Source organism: Enoplosus armatus, chromosome 16 (genome assembly GCF_043641665.1).
Source record: "Enoplosus armatus isolate fEnoArm2 chromosome 16, fEnoArm2.hap1, whole genome shotgun sequence".
Taxonomy (NCBI): Eukaryota; Metazoa; Chordata; class Actinopteri; order Centrarchiformes; family Enoplosidae; genus Enoplosus; species Enoplosus armatus.
Genome location: NC_092195.1, coordinates 5920171 through 5937189, shown reverse-complemented (window position 1 = coordinate 5937189; position 17019 = coordinate 5920171). Strand labels below are relative to the sequence as shown.

General features: G+C 44.5%; 1 protein-coding gene across 1 annotated transcript; it reads left to right on the top strand.

Moving 5' to 3' along the window:
* Nucleotides 1-6200: 6200 nt before the first annotated feature.
* LOC139298614 (trafficking kinesin-binding protein 1-like) lies at nucleotides 6201-15231 on the top strand. The gene is made up of 17 exons (XM_070921295.1): nucleotides 6201-6282; nucleotides 7239-7315; nucleotides 7685-7801; nucleotides 8318-8418; nucleotides 8626-8731; nucleotides 8835-8913; nucleotides 9110-9240; nucleotides 9334-9408; nucleotides 9512-9649; nucleotides 9728-9804; nucleotides 10542-10790; nucleotides 11033-11310; nucleotides 12826-12944; nucleotides 13124-13331; nucleotides 13438-13543; nucleotides 14220-14345; nucleotides 14646-15231. The coding sequence occupies exons 1-17, from the start codon at nucleotides 6201-6203 to the stop codon at nucleotides 15229-15231; spliced, it is 2655 nt and encodes an 884-aa protein (XP_070777396.1).
* The last annotated feature ends 1788 nt before the right edge of the window (nucleotides 15232-17019 follow it).

Sequence of the window (17019 nt, the reverse complement as noted above, 5' to 3'; positions counted from 1 at the left end):
ACCAGGATGCTGTTACGGTGGGGGAAGCGTGTCTTTCAAAATAAAAGCACAAAAAGTCTATTCTAGATTCCCCAAATAAAAGAATGTAAAAATAAAAAATAAAAAGATGTATAGATATAGATATCAGGAGACCTACACATAATACACATTACAACCATCAGGTAAAAATATGCATCGATTTTTGCATGTTATCATATGTTATCCTGTGTTGACATTGGAGCTCCTTTTTCATAGGTTTTGGTTGCCTAATATGACACTAGTGCAATGCTCCATAAAAGTATTTTCACATCAGCCTTTATGGCTATGAATACATGCTATAAGACATTGAGGGAAAACATAATATACTATATTTTTTCATTTTGTACGGATCTCTCAAGATAAATTCTCACATTAGTTTTTGGGTTCAACTCTGTTCGGTAATAAGGATTTTATTCTGAAGGCGGCGGCCGGAAGTCTTCTCACCCTCCTGCTGGGTGTCTTCAGATCAGTGAGGGACGCTGCAGGGAGAGTGAGAGACAGGCAAGAGAGACAGAGGGAGATGGCTGAAGGGAAGGAGGACTGGACCGGGTCAAGAGCGACTGTGGAAACCAACCTAAGGTGACCTTGATCATCCAGAGCTGTCAGCGCGGCGGAGAGAGTCCAGACCAGAGAGCCACCACAGCGACACGCCCGGCCTGCTCACACACTGTTTGACAGAGACCGTGTCCACCATCCGAGTGACACTCATCAATATCTGCCGGTTTCCTCCCTTCAGGATTAACTGCACCAGACCCAGATTTTTGACATTCAAGACACTTTGGATCAGTCACTGCTGAGTGTGAGTGGGGCTCTGTGCCGGGGCTGCTTTCACTGCTTTCATACACAGAGCGATATAAATGGCGATGTCATGCATCATAAGGTCAGCTGATCATGTCCTGACACTTATTCTGTTACTGTAAGGACGCGATTTATCAAAATCCAGATCCCGCATCTGTGACGTGACCTGCTGATGTAGACGAAGCCACGCCCTCAGACAGCATTCAAATAACATTGTTTATGTCACATGCATGAATGAACCCTGGCCTGTTTACTGGGGATACTGCCAGCAGCACCATCAGCAGCAGCTTTCAGTGCGTGACAGTTGTAATATTTTTGACTGTAGGACATCCAGTGAGCTGTTGGGCCTTAAACAATGCTCTCTAAGACATATCATTTTAATGTTACTGCTTTTCCTTTAGATTATTTAAGAACAACCGCTCTGGTTTTAGGTTTATCTCTCCTCAGTGTTAGATTCACATCTGTAATTCAGCAATTCTTCTCTAAATCCTCAACAAAAATAAGATATACATCTAATCAAAGAGATGTTAAGCACAGAAATATTGTTTTACTATCTATTACATGCCAAGAGTTTGGTCCCTTTGGTCCTTTTTTCAGTTTTTACAAGTTGGAGTTGGTTGGGGGAGGTGATTTTGGGAGTGTTAGGATGCACGACTTTTAATCCCAAATCAGCAGATTGAACCTGAAATCATCTTTCATCCACAGATTATGTAATTCTGGAGAAACCTGCCCATTGGAAAGGGTTTTATAGGCCCAATACACGTTCCCCCTGAACACAAGTTCAAGAGAGTGAATTCAGCATTCAAGCTGCTGCAACGGGAAAGACGTCCCAAGGTTGCAGTGCTGCCATACAGAGAACAGAGCTTGTGCCGAAGCGTCCGGTCACCTTTATCTGTCGGTGTGGTCATGTGTGTGCTTGTTGGTTATAGAAACGTTTTATGTCGGATGCACTCATCCATCACCAGGTGTCTGTTATCTTATGCAAGTACAGAGACAAACACCTATTCATGCAACTGGCTACAGAGGACACACAAACACTTACTCATATGCACACACACACACTTCTTCTCTGTCTCTATTTATATTCTGCTCCGCTGGCCGCATCGCTCGCTGTTTGATCTGACACACACGGGTGAATTTCATGATCCAGATCTGTGGTGTGTTCACTGACTGTAGCCTGCTGTGCATCTGCAGTGACACAGCCGAGCCCTGCAGAATAAAGACTGCAAGGTCGCTATGCATGAACACTGCTGTATTTATTTCAGATGGGGGACCCAGGATCAGACTCTGGTCTTACAAGGCCACTTCACTAGTATGTGCTGTGAGGAAGGAAGGGTGACTGGGAGGTCAAGAGAGAGGGTTGCAATGTTGGCTAGTGGGGAGAACAAATAAAAAGAATTTCCCGAACATGGATCAATTAAGTAATACACTCTCATCTTATCATGCAAGAGTCTGCCCTCTTATTCACTTCCCGACAGACAGAAGTGGTGTCTGCAGTGGACAGGCTGTGAGTTGTGCAGCTTGCTGGCAGGCAGCACAGTGCAGACTCAGCAGCAGCACTTGAAGTTAAAGACTCTGTAGGGAAAGAGAGACGCATTGATTAGTGTGAACTTAAACCTCCTAAGACCCAAGCTCTTGTTTGGTATGCATTTTGTGATGTCCACGCATGTGGATGCCAGGTCTTAGGAGGTTAAACCAACACATCTTCTTCCCTCCTCACCCCTCTCCAGGTTGCTGTCTCCTGTCCGTCAGGTGGACCCAGTGCTAACCCAGTGGAGCTCCAGCTCCAGAGGCCCATGGCCCCGGTTTCTTTCCGTCAGTGAGAGGTGAGCCAAGCTGGCTTCCCCGGCCCCCTCCCTGTCCCCGGCCCCAGACCTGGACCCGGACCCGGACCCGGACCCCGAGCCCGACCAGCGGCACACCCACGAGGAGCAGTATGTGGGCGAGGGCGAGTCCAGCCAGCTTGACACACACCTGGCGGCACCTGACTGCAGGGATGCCGAGACCATCACAGGTACGTGTGTGTGTGTGTGTGTGTGTGTGTGTGTGTGTGTGTGGGGCTCTGTGCCGGGGCTGCTTTCACTGCTTTCATACATAGAGCGATATAAATGGCGATGTCATGCATCATAAGGTCAGCTGATCATGTCCTGACACTTATTCTGTTACTGTAAGGACGCGATTTATCAAAATCCAGATCCCGCATCTGTGACGCGACATGCTGATGTAGACGAAGCCACGCCCTCAGACAGCATTCAAATAACATTGTTTATGTCACATGTATGAATGAACCCTGGCCTATTTACTGGGGATACTGCCAGCAGCACCATCAGCAGCAGCTTTCAGTGTTTGTTAGGGTAAACTTCTTAGAAATGAAGAAAACACAGCCTTGATTTCAGTTTCAGTGGGTTGTCAAGAGTTAACCTAATCATAGTGGCATCTTCAAAACGTCCAAATCTCCCAAAATAACTGCATAGTTTGACAACAGCAATGTGTAACCCACTGTTCCTTCTAGCAAGAGACACATGCAGGACTTCTTCAGAATCTATAATGTAGAATGGGTCTAGTTTTTTGTTCTCTCAAGCGATCCATGTTGTAAAGTGATGCTGCTTCAAAGACCTAACATCCTGTCATTTTATAAACGCTAATCAAGAAAAGATAATAAACAGTTTTAATGGTTATTGTTTAACCAAACATTAGCTTTCACAAAGACCACCACGTCCACGTAGCCATGTACTCAGATCCCTTACTGAAAATAATAATAATAAAAGTAGCAATACCACGTACCAAGTATTAGCGAAAGAATGTAATTCAGGCATCAAAAGTACAGAAACATGCCCCCTTGTGAGGTTAATATTATTACATATTGTTGTATTTTTAATACTGAATCATTGATGAGTAAGTAGCATTTTAATGTTGTAGCTGGTCAAGGTGGAGCGAACTACTTTATATACGGCTGGGGATTCAAAGTATAAGGTGATCGTAGCTTTTGCATGTACAGTACAAACGTAACATGCAAAGTAACCAGTGACTTACAATGAAAGGCCTGCAGTCCACCAGCAGGCAGCAGTGTATTCACTTTCCTCCCTCTCTGTCCTCTCAGATGTGTGCAACAGCACTGACCTGCCAGAGTTTGAGATCATCAGTCTACTAGAGGAGCAGCTGCCTGTGTACCGGTTGCGGGCGGACACCGTCTACGGCTACGACCACGATGACTGGCTGCACACCCCCCTCGTCGCACCGGAGACCAGGTTCGACCTGACCTCCGAGCAGATCGAAGAGACCCTCAAATACTTCCGTAAGTCTGGCTAGAGCCCGGTCAACAGCACTGACGTGATTCTGGACCGTATATATCTGTTTCCTGAGCTGTGGGGAGCAGATCTGGGTGAGGCGGCCAGGGACCTTTTAGTTCTCTTGTTTCAAATTCAGACAGTGGAAACGTTGCAAAGAAATAGATGAAGAAGGACACTGGCGGAGATTAAACTGGTGGGATTTAATCTCTTAGACTGGTGTGGAAATGCATGGCTTTAAAAGTGATGGATTTACCCACCTGGGTACATTTAATCCTTCAAATGGTTCTTGGAAAGATAATCTACTATGTGTTAAAACCAGTAAGTAAGGGTATATTCTCTATTCAGTACATTAGGGAAAAAGTACTATTACTATAATATTAATACATTTTCTTTCTTTTGTAATATGTAGTAATGCTATACTACATATTTCTTGTCATCATGGCTTCTATAGGGGTTCCTCTCCAGTTTCCGTCTCTTATTTTTTTCCACTTAGCCTCAAACTACACACTTACTCAGAGACACTTTTTAGTTGCATAAAAGTGGTCTCATAGGCTTTCTTTTTTGTATTTAATTCTTGTATTTTCTGTCATGTACAGCGCATAACAAGGAGCAATTATTGTGTTTAATTCCATAACTAGCAGTTTAGTGTATTCTCAGACAGGTCATAATAAAAAGTCACCATCGAATGGACCGTTTTTCTCCACTGTCGACATTAAAACAGATGATGATTTTGCTAGTTGGCCTGGGAAGATCAATGCATCGTCTGGTAATGAAGGTCAGTTTGGCTCTCCCTCTGCCATATCACCACTCTCCAAATGCACCGTCTCAGAGGCTCTGTGAATAGAGAGGAGAGGCTTGAGGAGAGAGGACAGCAGTCTGCCGAGGCTTTCTCTTATGAACATTATGATGAAAGCTGAGGTTAAAGACTCTACACCAGAAGCCATTTGCAAATGTAGTGTCTTTTTCTGTTGTGTGTCTATTTTCTAGTCTAGTGAGATTTCCCACCATTATCTACAGTCTAGTTTGTCCTTTCCCTGTTCTAATATAACTGAGACTGTAGCCTAACTCCACAAGGTGGTGCCCACACATAACTGTATGCGCTCTCTGAATGTTTTGAACCATTAGCTCCAGACTTTACTGTGGTTTTAATCCACATATTGATGAATTTACTTTGTCTACAGTGACATAATGGTAACATTAGGTAGGTTCAGAGCGTTAAGGAGATTTTCTTTGTGTTGTTTCATTTATACTGAGAGTCTCCTGCAGTAAGTTCAATGTATCTCTAACTTAAAATGAACGGTTTTCATTTGTTTCGTATTTTATTTTTTAGTATTGCTGGCATGCTGTTTCTTTAGTTTGTATGCATAGATTTATCTCCTGCACCCCATTAACCTTGTTTTTGAGCATGTCCACTTTATTATTAAGGTCGAATATTATTATGAGCCCTTGGTAGGTCTTTCAGTTGAGTTGGTAAATGAAGCTTTTGTTTGCCTTTGTCTGAATGTTTTGTTGATAGCAGTTTTTAATTGTGAGGACAAGTAGAGAGAAGGAAGTGGAGATTATTGGTTCCCAATCTGTTGTGTTCCATTATTGAGCCAAACAAAAGTCACGAGGACAGGGCACAACCTGCGTGTGGGCCTCTGTTTGCAGCATGATCAAAGGTAAAGAGTTAGTGTGTATGTCTCTGCGTGTGTGTTAGGGGTTTGTTGTTTGTGGATGAGGGTCGCCATGGCAACAGTTTCTGGAGGCAGATAGATATTCAGCGGCCTCGCACAGAGCAGCAGAGAGAGGAAGCGAGGGGATGAAAGGAGAGCGGTGTGGGAGAGTCCACGCTGCGGCCAGTCTTCTCTGATTGGCTCTTTCTTCCATCCTGCGTCCTCTAAGTCAACTTCTACTTCCGCTTCACCTCCAACTCAGCAGTGGATGAGCACTCTCTCTCATCTCTCCGCCTCCCTCGCACTCACTCACGTGGGCGGAGGGTAATTCGGTCTCTGGGCCTGTCATACAGTAGCTGAGCAGCGGGAGTGAGAGAGGGAAAGTGAATGGATCGGCGATTGGACCGGTTTGTCGCTCATTGTGGAGCCCAGGGAAGAGATGGACAGCAAGAGCAGGATGGAGAGATTAGCGAGGGATGAATGCGAGCTGGATGACTGGTACTATAAGGAGGACAAGGAAGGTAAAGTACATGTCTGAAATACAGGAAGGAACAAGTGAATTAAAGCGTGATCAGTTTAATCGTGGCATTTATTTCTTTCCAGTACTTTGATTGGATTTTCGTGCAGTAGACTGAAGTGCAAGATGTTTTTTTGTTGCCTGTTACAGTTTGTTTAATGACTGCAACAGATTACAAAGTTATATTGTCATTATTTCAGAATTTTAGTAGCAAAAACAGCATGTTGAAACCGTTTCGTGTGTTTCATGGTCTTACACTAGCGCTTGTCTCCGGCTTTGTTCTTCTCGTTAAGAGGAATTTCCTGAAGCTTGTGGACTTTGAATTTGCTCTGTTTTGACGTATCAGCCCTCAAGCGCACACGCACACACACACAAACTCCCACAGTCCATTTATGTGCCTGTGTGAGCCAGGTAGTTTGAACACTGTTGCCTTTATATATCTTTCAAAGGAGAAACCCAAAGGTGCTTTAATGGAACAACAATGAAATTATTATGTGCTGGCTGCAGTACCAGCGGGATTACAGAGATTTAACATCACATACTCAATAACTTTGTACAGCATGTTATTGATTAGAGCTCTGAAGTCAATAAGAGCGTTCACCTCAGGGCAACAGAGCCCACCGCTGTGCGCCATGGAAAACAATTCCTCTGCCCTACTCTTTCATTCACTAACATTGTATCAATGGTGATGGGCCTGTTAAATCCTAAACATGACCTGCCCACCACTTCTGAGAGGATGCCCTTTGAAACTTTCTGTGTTACATAACGTGGCTGTGAGTGCGCGCCATTGTTCATGCATCGCACCAGAAGTGATGAAAAGATGAGAGGTCCTTTGCAACAGAACAGGTCCCACTGCTTTCATCCCGTAAGCGGGGTCTGACTCAGCGTTTTTCTCAAAGTGAGTGTTGCTCTGCACATGCTTGCTGGCATCCTCTCACTCTGTGTTTTATGCTTCCACAGTGCTATGTGCAGACAGAGTGGGCCAGATGACGAAGACCTACAATGACATCGATGCTGTCACACGTTTGTTGGAGGAGGTGAGACGGGTCTATTTTCGTCTGCTCTGTGTAATTCAAAGCCGTACTAGGAGGGATTTTTAATTAGTCGAAATCACGAAGTGAGGCTGCAGCAGAGAGGAGGCTGCGCTGTAGATTTGCCCTATTTGGCCTAACCCTATAAATGAAATATGTCTATGGTATGAATAGACAGAAAGTGATCAAACAGCAAAATACAGAAAGCAGTGAGTGAATGCTGTTTCTAAATTTACCAACAGTGGCTGAACCTCCACCCCCACAGGACACCGACAAGAACAAATGTAGTTTACCAATGTTGTATTGTGGGATTTTTGGGGTACCGATGCTATACTTATCATGTCTTATCTTCTCTTCCTGCATCCCAACCAATAGAAAGAGAGAGATCTGGAGTTGGCCGCAAAAATCGGCCAATCACTTCTTAGGAAGAACAGAAGTCTGACTCAACAGAATGACTATCTGGAGGAACGAGTGGCACAAATCACAGAAGAGGTCTGCTCACACACACACATAGACACAGGCATTATTTCATAAAATGATCCATTCTGATTATTTAGATGAGTTATTTTACAAGGTCCACTTACTAGCTTTTTTTTTTTGTAGCTTTCAATTCTATCTCAGCGTCGTCTCCTCTTCTTCAGTGGATGGAGTTTGCTCAACAACATTCATAACATCTCCACAACAGTTGAACAAACTCCACCCACTGATGAAAACCATGTGATATGATTGAAAACTGTGCTAGTAAGTCAGTAAAAAGATAGCAAGTGGACCTTGAGTTACGTTTTTTCCGCGATCATGAATAAACTTTTATATGTCATGTTTGGCACTTTTGGAAAAAGTGATCTCACGCAACTGTCGCTTTTATTTGCTTGAAGAGAAACCAGACTGTACAATAGAATGAGATACATGACATGGATGTTTTTGCAGCATGTCCACATACATGCATACATACAGTATATGTACATATAGAAACATACACATTCACATTCATTATCGGTCCTCTTTCAGGTGGCCCAGCTGCACCATGAGCTGAACCTGAAGGACGAGCTGCTGCAGTTTTACACCAACGCAGCTGAGGAGAGCGAGGATGAGCCCAGCAGTTCCCCAACGTTAGCATCCTGTCGTAGTTAATCAATATCTCCCTTTCCATCAATAAAAAGTTGATTTAATGCCAAATCACAAAAGCAAGTAACACATAGCATACTAGTTTAACATCGTTTCCTATAAACTAGTGCACTGAAAAAACAGAAGTGAGACTTGACCTTCTGGTTGAGAGTTGGGAGTTTCAGGCTCACTCTGTGTTTATCTGTCCAAAGGGGTAAGAAAAGTAAAGTGGACACAGCTTCAGGAGGCTTCGTGAGCGACACGCTCCAGAGGAAACTCAAAGATCTGGAAGAAGAGAACCTGTCGCTCCGCTCGGAGGTATCTCCACACACAATAACAGCAACACACAACGCACATGAGCGACGTAAGAAGCTGAAATTGCGGGGGAATATATGGTTTAATCATGGATGTCTACATGCAGGCTAACCATCTGAAGTCAGAGACTGAAACGTATGAGGAAAAGGAGCAGCAGCTTGTCAATGACTGTGTGAAAGAGCTCAGTAAGTCTTATCCTTGTCTTCTATACTCTTTTCCCATATTTCTGTGCATGTCTACACTTCATTTTGCCTGAAATAGAGTTTTAACATTCTCTTGTTTCCTACTGTGTCCTCTACTTCACGGTGTACCCGATGCTTTGGACACGCCTTCCCCTCCCTCAGGTTGAACTAACTAAACTTTTCCTTTCTGTCCTATCAGGGTTATCCAGCCTTCAAATCTCTGCCATAGCGGAGGAATTGGCTCGTAAGACCGAAGACGCTTCCAGACAGCAAGAAGAGATCACACACCTCCTCTCTCAGATAGTAGATCTGCAAAAGAAAGCCAAATCTGTGAGTACACACAGACAGACAGACACATGAACCCATTTTAACTCAAAGGGGACTGTTCATTTTGCTGATTCAAACCTGCGTGTGGTTGTCTAGTTTGCGGTGGAGAATGAGGAGCTTTCTCAACACCTGGTGGCAGCTAAAGATGCCCAAAGGCAGCTTACAGCAGAGGTAACTTTCACATCACTGCCCTGTCTTGACCGCATTCCTTTGCTTGCCAAGCTGATGCCAGACTTTAATTCCAAAAGTTAATTTTGATGTCTCCAATGAACAGCTCCAGGAGCTGGAGGAGAAGTACTTAGAGTGTATAGAGATGCTGCATGAAGCCCAGGAGGAGCTGAAGAACCTGAGGAACAGGAACTACCCTGCAGGAACCCCTCGACGCTTCCATCCCCTGGGACTGTACCCGATGGTGAGGGAGTGTGTGTGTGTGTGTGTGTGTGTGTGTACATGCTCATCGTCCGTTCCTTCACAAGTGTTTGTGTTGCAGGATTCTCTGGCAGCTGAGATTGAGGGAACAATGAGGAAGGAGTTGAGTCTGGATGACCCCGAGTGTGAGGAACAGAAGTATGTATGGGCTGACAGTCAAACTACTGTATCTAATTTAATTTGCAAACTATATATTGCGCACAACCAGACCATCTCACATTTAGTTTTTTGAAAGATTCAGTCTCCATCTCAATATGTTTAATTTGTTTTAAATACATGCAAAGCTAATGACTGTCCTATCAGCCTCAGATGTACTTTAATAGCATGTTTAGCAAACATTTGCAAGCTAACACACTGAACTAAGATTGTACACATTATACCTGCTGCTGAACATCATTGTGAGAGTGTTAGCATTTAGTTCAAATCAGCACGGTGACTAATTCCAGCCTCACAGAGCTGCCAGCATGGCTGTAGCCTCTTATCCTGTTTACATTTTACACCGCTTGTACTTGGTTTTAGTGTCAAGAGCTTAAACATTTGACATCAAGCAAAAGTTAAAATCAGTAAATGCAAAAGTAGAGAAATATGTAGCTACATGTGCAGCAGAACAGCTGCTCTGAAAACAGCTAACATCAGTGGCAAAGAATGAATTGAAAAATGGAAAATGTGAATAACTTATTTTTTTCATTAATCTGTGGTCATGCCACTTGTGATCATAAGGGCCACCAGGGTAGCTAATGTATAATCTTATCCAGAGAGCTTCAGAATAGCATGGATGCTTTTAATCTGCGTTTGAATCAGAAGAATCTTGCTTAGAAATACAACACTAACTGCAGACAGTATGGGCTAACACTCTTGTGTTTGGTTGTGTGCAGAAGCCATCGGAAGCGTGTGTTTGAGACGGTTAAGAACATCAACCAGACAGTCCGTCAGCGTTCTCTGACCCCAACCAACGCCAACATCCCGGGCTCCAACCAGTCTCTGTCAGCTCGCACATCGCCCCAGTCCAGCGGCCTCTCCACGCCTCACTCCAGCATGTATGGAGGTGACCTCAGCGGGGACAGTATTGCCCTTGACAACCGAGCGCAGAGCATCCTGATGGAGACAACATCCAATCAGGACAGGTGAGGAGGAGTAGGCTTATTTAGTGAATCAACTAGAGAGGAAGTGGAGACTGAGGGCAGTATATAGACGTCTGCATGAATCAAAGAGTGAAGAGGAACCTTTTTAAACTGACAGGTTCTTGAGTTGAGCCTTGACGATTAGTCAAATGTTAGTAGTACAGTTTATATAACGTGTTTCAACAAATTTACACGATTCATTAATTGAAAAACATTCTTATCCCTTGGTGTTTGTTTCATCTCAGCACGGAGGGCCGAGAGAAGAAGGCCAGCGGAGCTGAGGACCTGAGGCTCGCCCTGCGGCGCCTGTCTCTGCGCCGACAAAACAACCTGAGCGAGAGGCGCTTCTTTGAAGAGGAGAGGGATCGGAGACGGGGAGGACATGGAGGTCTACATGATGCCCTGGGCCAGGAGAGTGTGATGACTCCCTCAGAAAGCATCATGTCCCTAGGGAACCTCCACATTTGGGCCTCACGAGGGCCCTACCTCCCTGACAAACTCCAGATCGTCAAACCACTTGAAGGTGAGGGAGCAAGGGAGCAGGAATGCGACCGACACCGAGGGGTCGGAACAAAGAAAAGGGGCAAGCGGGGCTGGGGGACGGAGGGGGAGAGCCAGCATGGGCGGCCACTCGAGGGGGAGAGGGAAAGAGTTTGGGGATGGGCGAGGAAGACCGGAGCTGGGATAGAGAGGGAGAGAGGAAGGAGGTGGGCCAGAGACCGAGCTGGGAGCAGGAAGATGAAGGCAGGAAAAGAGAGGAAAGAGAGGCCTCTGTCACTAATGCTCTTCAACTCTTTCTGGTCTCTGATGCACCATCACAAGTCAGGCAGTTTTGCATCTCCACACAGCTATTACAGCGACACGCAGCCGAGAGGATGGCTGTAGACGGATACACACTCCTGATAAAACGGAGGAAGAAAGGGGGGGGGGGTGTGATGTGATAGCTATCCAGTAAGTGTAAGTACACACTTAACCTCATAGGCCGGAGATTTAATGATGTCACAGCTGGTGTTTTTACTGTAACAGCTGATGGAGAGCACCTGATGTGACATCACTGATTGGGGTGTGGTCAGAAGTGTAATATAAGTTTGAACCCTGAGATAGTCACAGCAGCGTTTTATTATGCCCCTTGTGATTCAGTGTTGATTTTGGCTGCTGTCGTCCTGTGCTGCCCTCTGCTGGTAATAATTCATGCTTCATTTAAAAGCCTGCTGTCTTCTTTTAACCTAGCAAACATCTCCATGATATATAGAAACCCTGCCTTTGCTTCTGGTTACATATGATTGTTTGTTTGTATTTACACCTTCTCATTTCGTATATATGTATCATTCTGTCTTTATGTGTTTCTTTATTATTTCTTTATTCATTTATTTATTTATGGCCTCCTCTGTTTTTTTTTTATGATTTTTGTGTGTCCATTCTTTCACTGCTTGCTGTCTCTGTTTCAAATTTGTGTGGCTGACTAATAAAAAAAAAAACTTTTCTCATTGTAACTGTTTCTCCATTTCATTTTCATGTTCTCCGCTCTTCATCACTTCTGAGTATTTCTTTGATGCCGTCTTTGTTTGTCATCACTGAAGCTTATACCTCCATATTTCTCTTCACTTGTTTTTTCACGGTCATGCTTGTTAGACACACTTATTAGAAAAGTAGTTTTTATTCAATGCGTACTTGTATTGGTTACTTTTGGTTGCTTTTGTCACATAATCTGCAGTCTTGTATTAGCCCAAGTGCTAGTACTGCTTGTGATATGAGTTGTATATGTGAAATCTACTTTATTACAGTAGAATAGTTCTTAATTTGTCCCTGCGTCAATATCACAAAACCAATTACTATACATTTATTACAGTATAGAATAAATGATGGATTAACATAAAAAAAGCCTATTAAGTCTTTCATCTGAAACCATAGGACACTCTGCTGTTTGTGAGCAATGCTAACAAGTCTTTTCAGGAAAACTACGTGTAAAAAGCATTAAATGAACCAGTTAAACATTAAGTATCAAGGCATAAAGTGTCTGTCCATTTCTGTCCACCAGGCTCTGCCACTCTGCATCACTGGCAGCAGTTAGCCCAGCCTCACCTCGGTGTGATCCTGGACGCCAGGCCAGGAGTCGTGCCGAAGGGCTACAGACCCCTGGAACTAGAGCTGGAGCAGGTCTGTGTGTGTGTGTGTGTGTGTGTGTGCTGGTATGTGAGATTTCGTGTCTACAATATGGTCATGCTCATGCAAATGCATCTCTGCATGTTCACCGTATGTGTTGGATTACGCAACATATTAACAGATTACTGGAAACAGTGTAGCCGTTCACCCGTGCTGTGCTGCGTTGTCTACAGGTGTATCCCTGGGGTGGCTTTGAGGAGGAAGACCCGGGGGAGCAATACTTCCAGAATCTGCCCACCTCCTCGGCCTCTGCCTCACCAGCCGTGCCCTCCACCTCCAGCACCGGTGACACCAACCTCGGGCAGCCTCCACCCAGCATCGCTCCCCCTTCTCCACCCTCTCCATCACCATCGCCACATCTCAGCAACACTGACGTCCTGGGTGAGGACCTGCTGTACATTTTATACACACCGTATATAATGTAAACCCCTACATTGCCGAACCTGTCTGTTTCTTCACTGACTGTCTGTGTTTGTGTGACTTGCAGCTGCATACTACCCAGGGAAATGCATGGCCCACACCAGCTCTACCTACACCTTCACAACCTGTCGGATCCTCCATCCAACTGATGAGCAGACGCGGGTCACACCAAGGTAAGCAACATAAGCAGTCTGGTGCTGCTTGAAAATGTATGATCAGAGCCAGCTTTTAGCGGCCCTTCCCCTTCAGTACCTCAAAGTTTCTCTTTGATCTGCCAGAATTCAATCATAATCAACCCCTGCAAAGTTTTGCTTTTCTGCTAAAAGCAGCCATATTCAAGCATATGCCTCATGACAAAAGTCCTAATGAAATAATGCATTTTTATAAGAACTATCATGTGTTCATGTATCATTTACCTCTTGTCTTGAATGGAGCATGCTTATAAAAAGCAACTACAATGTATTGTATTACATTTTATCTATTGTAATAACACTAAAATCTAACATTTAAACATAAATGCAGTTTAAACATTTGATGCAGCTTAATATGATGATGTTGATGGGAATCCTCCAGTGAGCTAAATGTGCACTTAGTCTGAATTTGACTAAATCCCACAGGAGAGATATGATCCAAACAGCAGTTGTTAAGGTGGGATCGCGTCCAAGCAACAATACTCAGTCAGTTGTCTGCTAGACAGTAAGAAGGTGCTAAATAATACATGCAGGTGCTTATGGTTAGAAGAAACAGCATTCCCCTGTGCAATTTAAGTTGTTGAAATCAGCAAGAAAGATGATCTTTTCAATGTTTCTAATTCTCTTTGTTCTTTCGTCCTGTTCCTTTTCTTTCCAGTCTAAACCCGGTGCCAGCGTCGTCCTCCTGTGTGATGACCAGCACTCTGTTGGGTACTCCTGCTGCTACACCCTGCACGCCCCGCAGGCTCAGTCTCAGGCCGTCTGAATCCTCAACTAACCTCAGGCACGATTCCAAATACACCAGAAACAAAACGTTATTTCGTTGTCATCGAGTTGAGCAGAATGTTACTTAGTCACATTTAGAAAGCCATTCACTGTGTACCGCACTGAGTTTGTCGTAGCTTCCTTAAAACAAGAGATGTAAGTTAACTTGCTTCCTGTAAGTTTCACTTATTTCAGGAGTTCTCCACAAAAAGCACTGATAGGCAGAAGAAAGCAGACTGCACTGCTAGGATCAACGTAACTTTTTTGAGATACCAGTTCGTATGATGTTGACTCTCATTTGTTTCCCTTGTTTGTGCAGAGATGCAACACGCACTACCAGCACCTCCCTGGGGTTAGTACGCCTTCTCCAGGAGAGAGGGATCTCAGCAGCAATGTATCACCAGAGCCAGGGCCTGGAGCACGGTCAGGGCAACGGAGGAGTCTTGTTCAGCACTTCCATCGCCCCTAACCGAGCGCCCAGCCCCCGACCCTCTACCCCTCCCAACTCACCCACAGGACAGGGAGCCTCAGCTGTGCCAACCCCTGCAGGCTTCGACTTCAAGAGCCCCTCCTACGACAACTTCCTGGCCTCCAAACCGGCCCGGTCCATTCTGAAGGAGGTGACGGGGAGGATGAGGGGCAGGCAGAGAGGGAGGGATTGCGAAAGCCAGACGGACGTTAGCGTGACCGTCCACAACCTCAACCTGCTGGACAAGGTGAAGCGGCTGGGCGTGGCTGGAGCTCCAGGGGGCAGAGCGGTGAGTCCTAGCCCCATCTTGGGGCCTCTGGGCGGGCTGCACAGATCCGGCTCCCCATTTGGGCCCGATGGGATGAGGAGGAACCGGAGTTACCCAGCCATGGTTGGGGCCAGCATGGCCATGAAAGGCCCGGGGCCCCAGGAGTAGTCTGGACTGCTGCTGGCCTTTAGGATAGCCAAGTAGGAGCCAGGCAGGGCCAAGGACCGACTGTTGAGCAGTCACCTGGAGCCCAAACACTGACTGACACTGTTCATACTGTACGACAACAACATGGCACTACTGACCAGTTTCTAATCACTACTGCTGTTCCACATGGACACTATCCTTATTGCTCTTACTGCTTTTAGGTGGTGACTCAAAGCAAAATAACTTAAAGGGTCAGTTCACCCAAAATAGAGAAACCTCTTCTGGTATGTAGCCATGCACACAGTTTTGGATTTATGTGCCCATATTATGAGATATAGTATAGTTTCTCAATTGAACAATTATATTAAAAAACCTAAATTTCTCAATGGTTACAGCAACTCCCCCTGAAACCACTAATGTGTCTTATGTCTACATGTGTTTACTGTACATTTACAGATTAAACACATTATGTACAACATGTTAGTGAGCTTTAGAGGTGCTGGTAGGTTGATTGTTGAACTTTGGAGAGAGCTACATTCGTGTCCCTTTTAGGATGCATTTGATTAACTTTGGTGACCCTCTGAGTTTTCCTCTAGTGCCATCAGGTCAGAATTTTAATTTGTTTTATACATTTGTTTTGTTTTTTCAAATACCTGCAAAACTAAAAACATTCCTGTCAGCCTCAGCTGTGCTTTGGTTTTATTGCTAATTAGCAAGTCTTAGCATCTAGCGCGCTAATCTGAGATGGTTAACATGTACCACCTAAACAATTAGGCATGTTCGGCATCAGGCATCATTGTGAGCATGTTAGCATGCTGATGTTAGCATTTAGCTCAAAGCAGCACTCACAGAGCCACTGTAGACTCTTTGTTAGTTTTGACACAGATATTTAAAAATTTGGGCTCATGAAACCAGTTTTATGTCATTAAAATTGATGCAATTGGATGAACTGACCCATTAAAAGCCGAATCTCTTGAAAGAGAGCTATTGAGATATCTGTCTGGTACAAATCCACCCACTGCTGTCCGCTCACATCCCTGCTTTGGAGACTGACTCTGCTGGCTGGATGTAGTACTCCCACTCTCGCCTTTTCTGAAACACATCCACAAAATCCCACACACATCCAGGCACACACAGGTGCACTGAATCTGCCATCCCACTAGCTGGCTATTTGTAGTCATTGTAGCATTAAACCATGGCTTTCTTCTTCTCTATTACTGGATTAAGATCCACATTTTATAAATGATTAATACATTTAGATCAAATACATGAAAATATGCCATCCTTCCCCTCACTCTTCCCCTCATTCTTGCCCCTGCCTAAATCCCTCCTGAAGTGATGAGGTGTGTCTGACAAGTCACTTTCAACAAATCATTGAATAGATTTTATGTCAGTATTAAAAATACTTTGGTTTAGTTTCCTAATTGGCCATTAGTCAGGGAAGTTGATGGTGCTTCACTGAACAGCACGGATCGATACGCCGAAGCCACGGCTCACAAAGAGAACGGAGAGAGGGAGGAGGGAAGTGATTGAGGCTAATCAGCCATTGTGGTCGGAAGCTTTAGGAGAAATGAAGCAATATTGTGCCTCGACCATCTGTTTTCGATGATTTATGTTGTTCATGTGTTGGATTAAGGGTGTGAAAGAGCTGTCACAGCCGTTGTTGCACTTGTGTTTATTTATTTTTAAAAAATCCCATGAATTTAAACACATAGATGTGATGTTGTCTCACATGCTCACTGTATATATTGTTCATTGTCTCTAAATTGTCAGTAATGACATGCTTATAAAGGAATCAGTATGTGTAAG

What these genes read in the sequence shown, in the direction of transcription:
- LOC139298614 (XM_070921295.1), top strand. Translation starts at nt 6,201, where the DNA reads ATGGACAGCAAGAGCAGGATGGAGAGATTAGCGAGGGATGAATGCGAG. An exon ending in TGACTGTGTGAAAGAGCTCA is followed by an intron (nt 8,914 to 9,109) that starts GTAAGTCTTATC and finishes CTGTCCTATCAG; the next exon opens with GGTTATCCAGCCTTCAAATC. An exon ending in GAATCCTCAACTAACCTCAG is followed by an intron (nt 14,346 to 14,645) that starts GCACGATTCCAA and finishes TTGTTTGTGCAG; the next exon opens with AGATGCAACACGCACTACCA.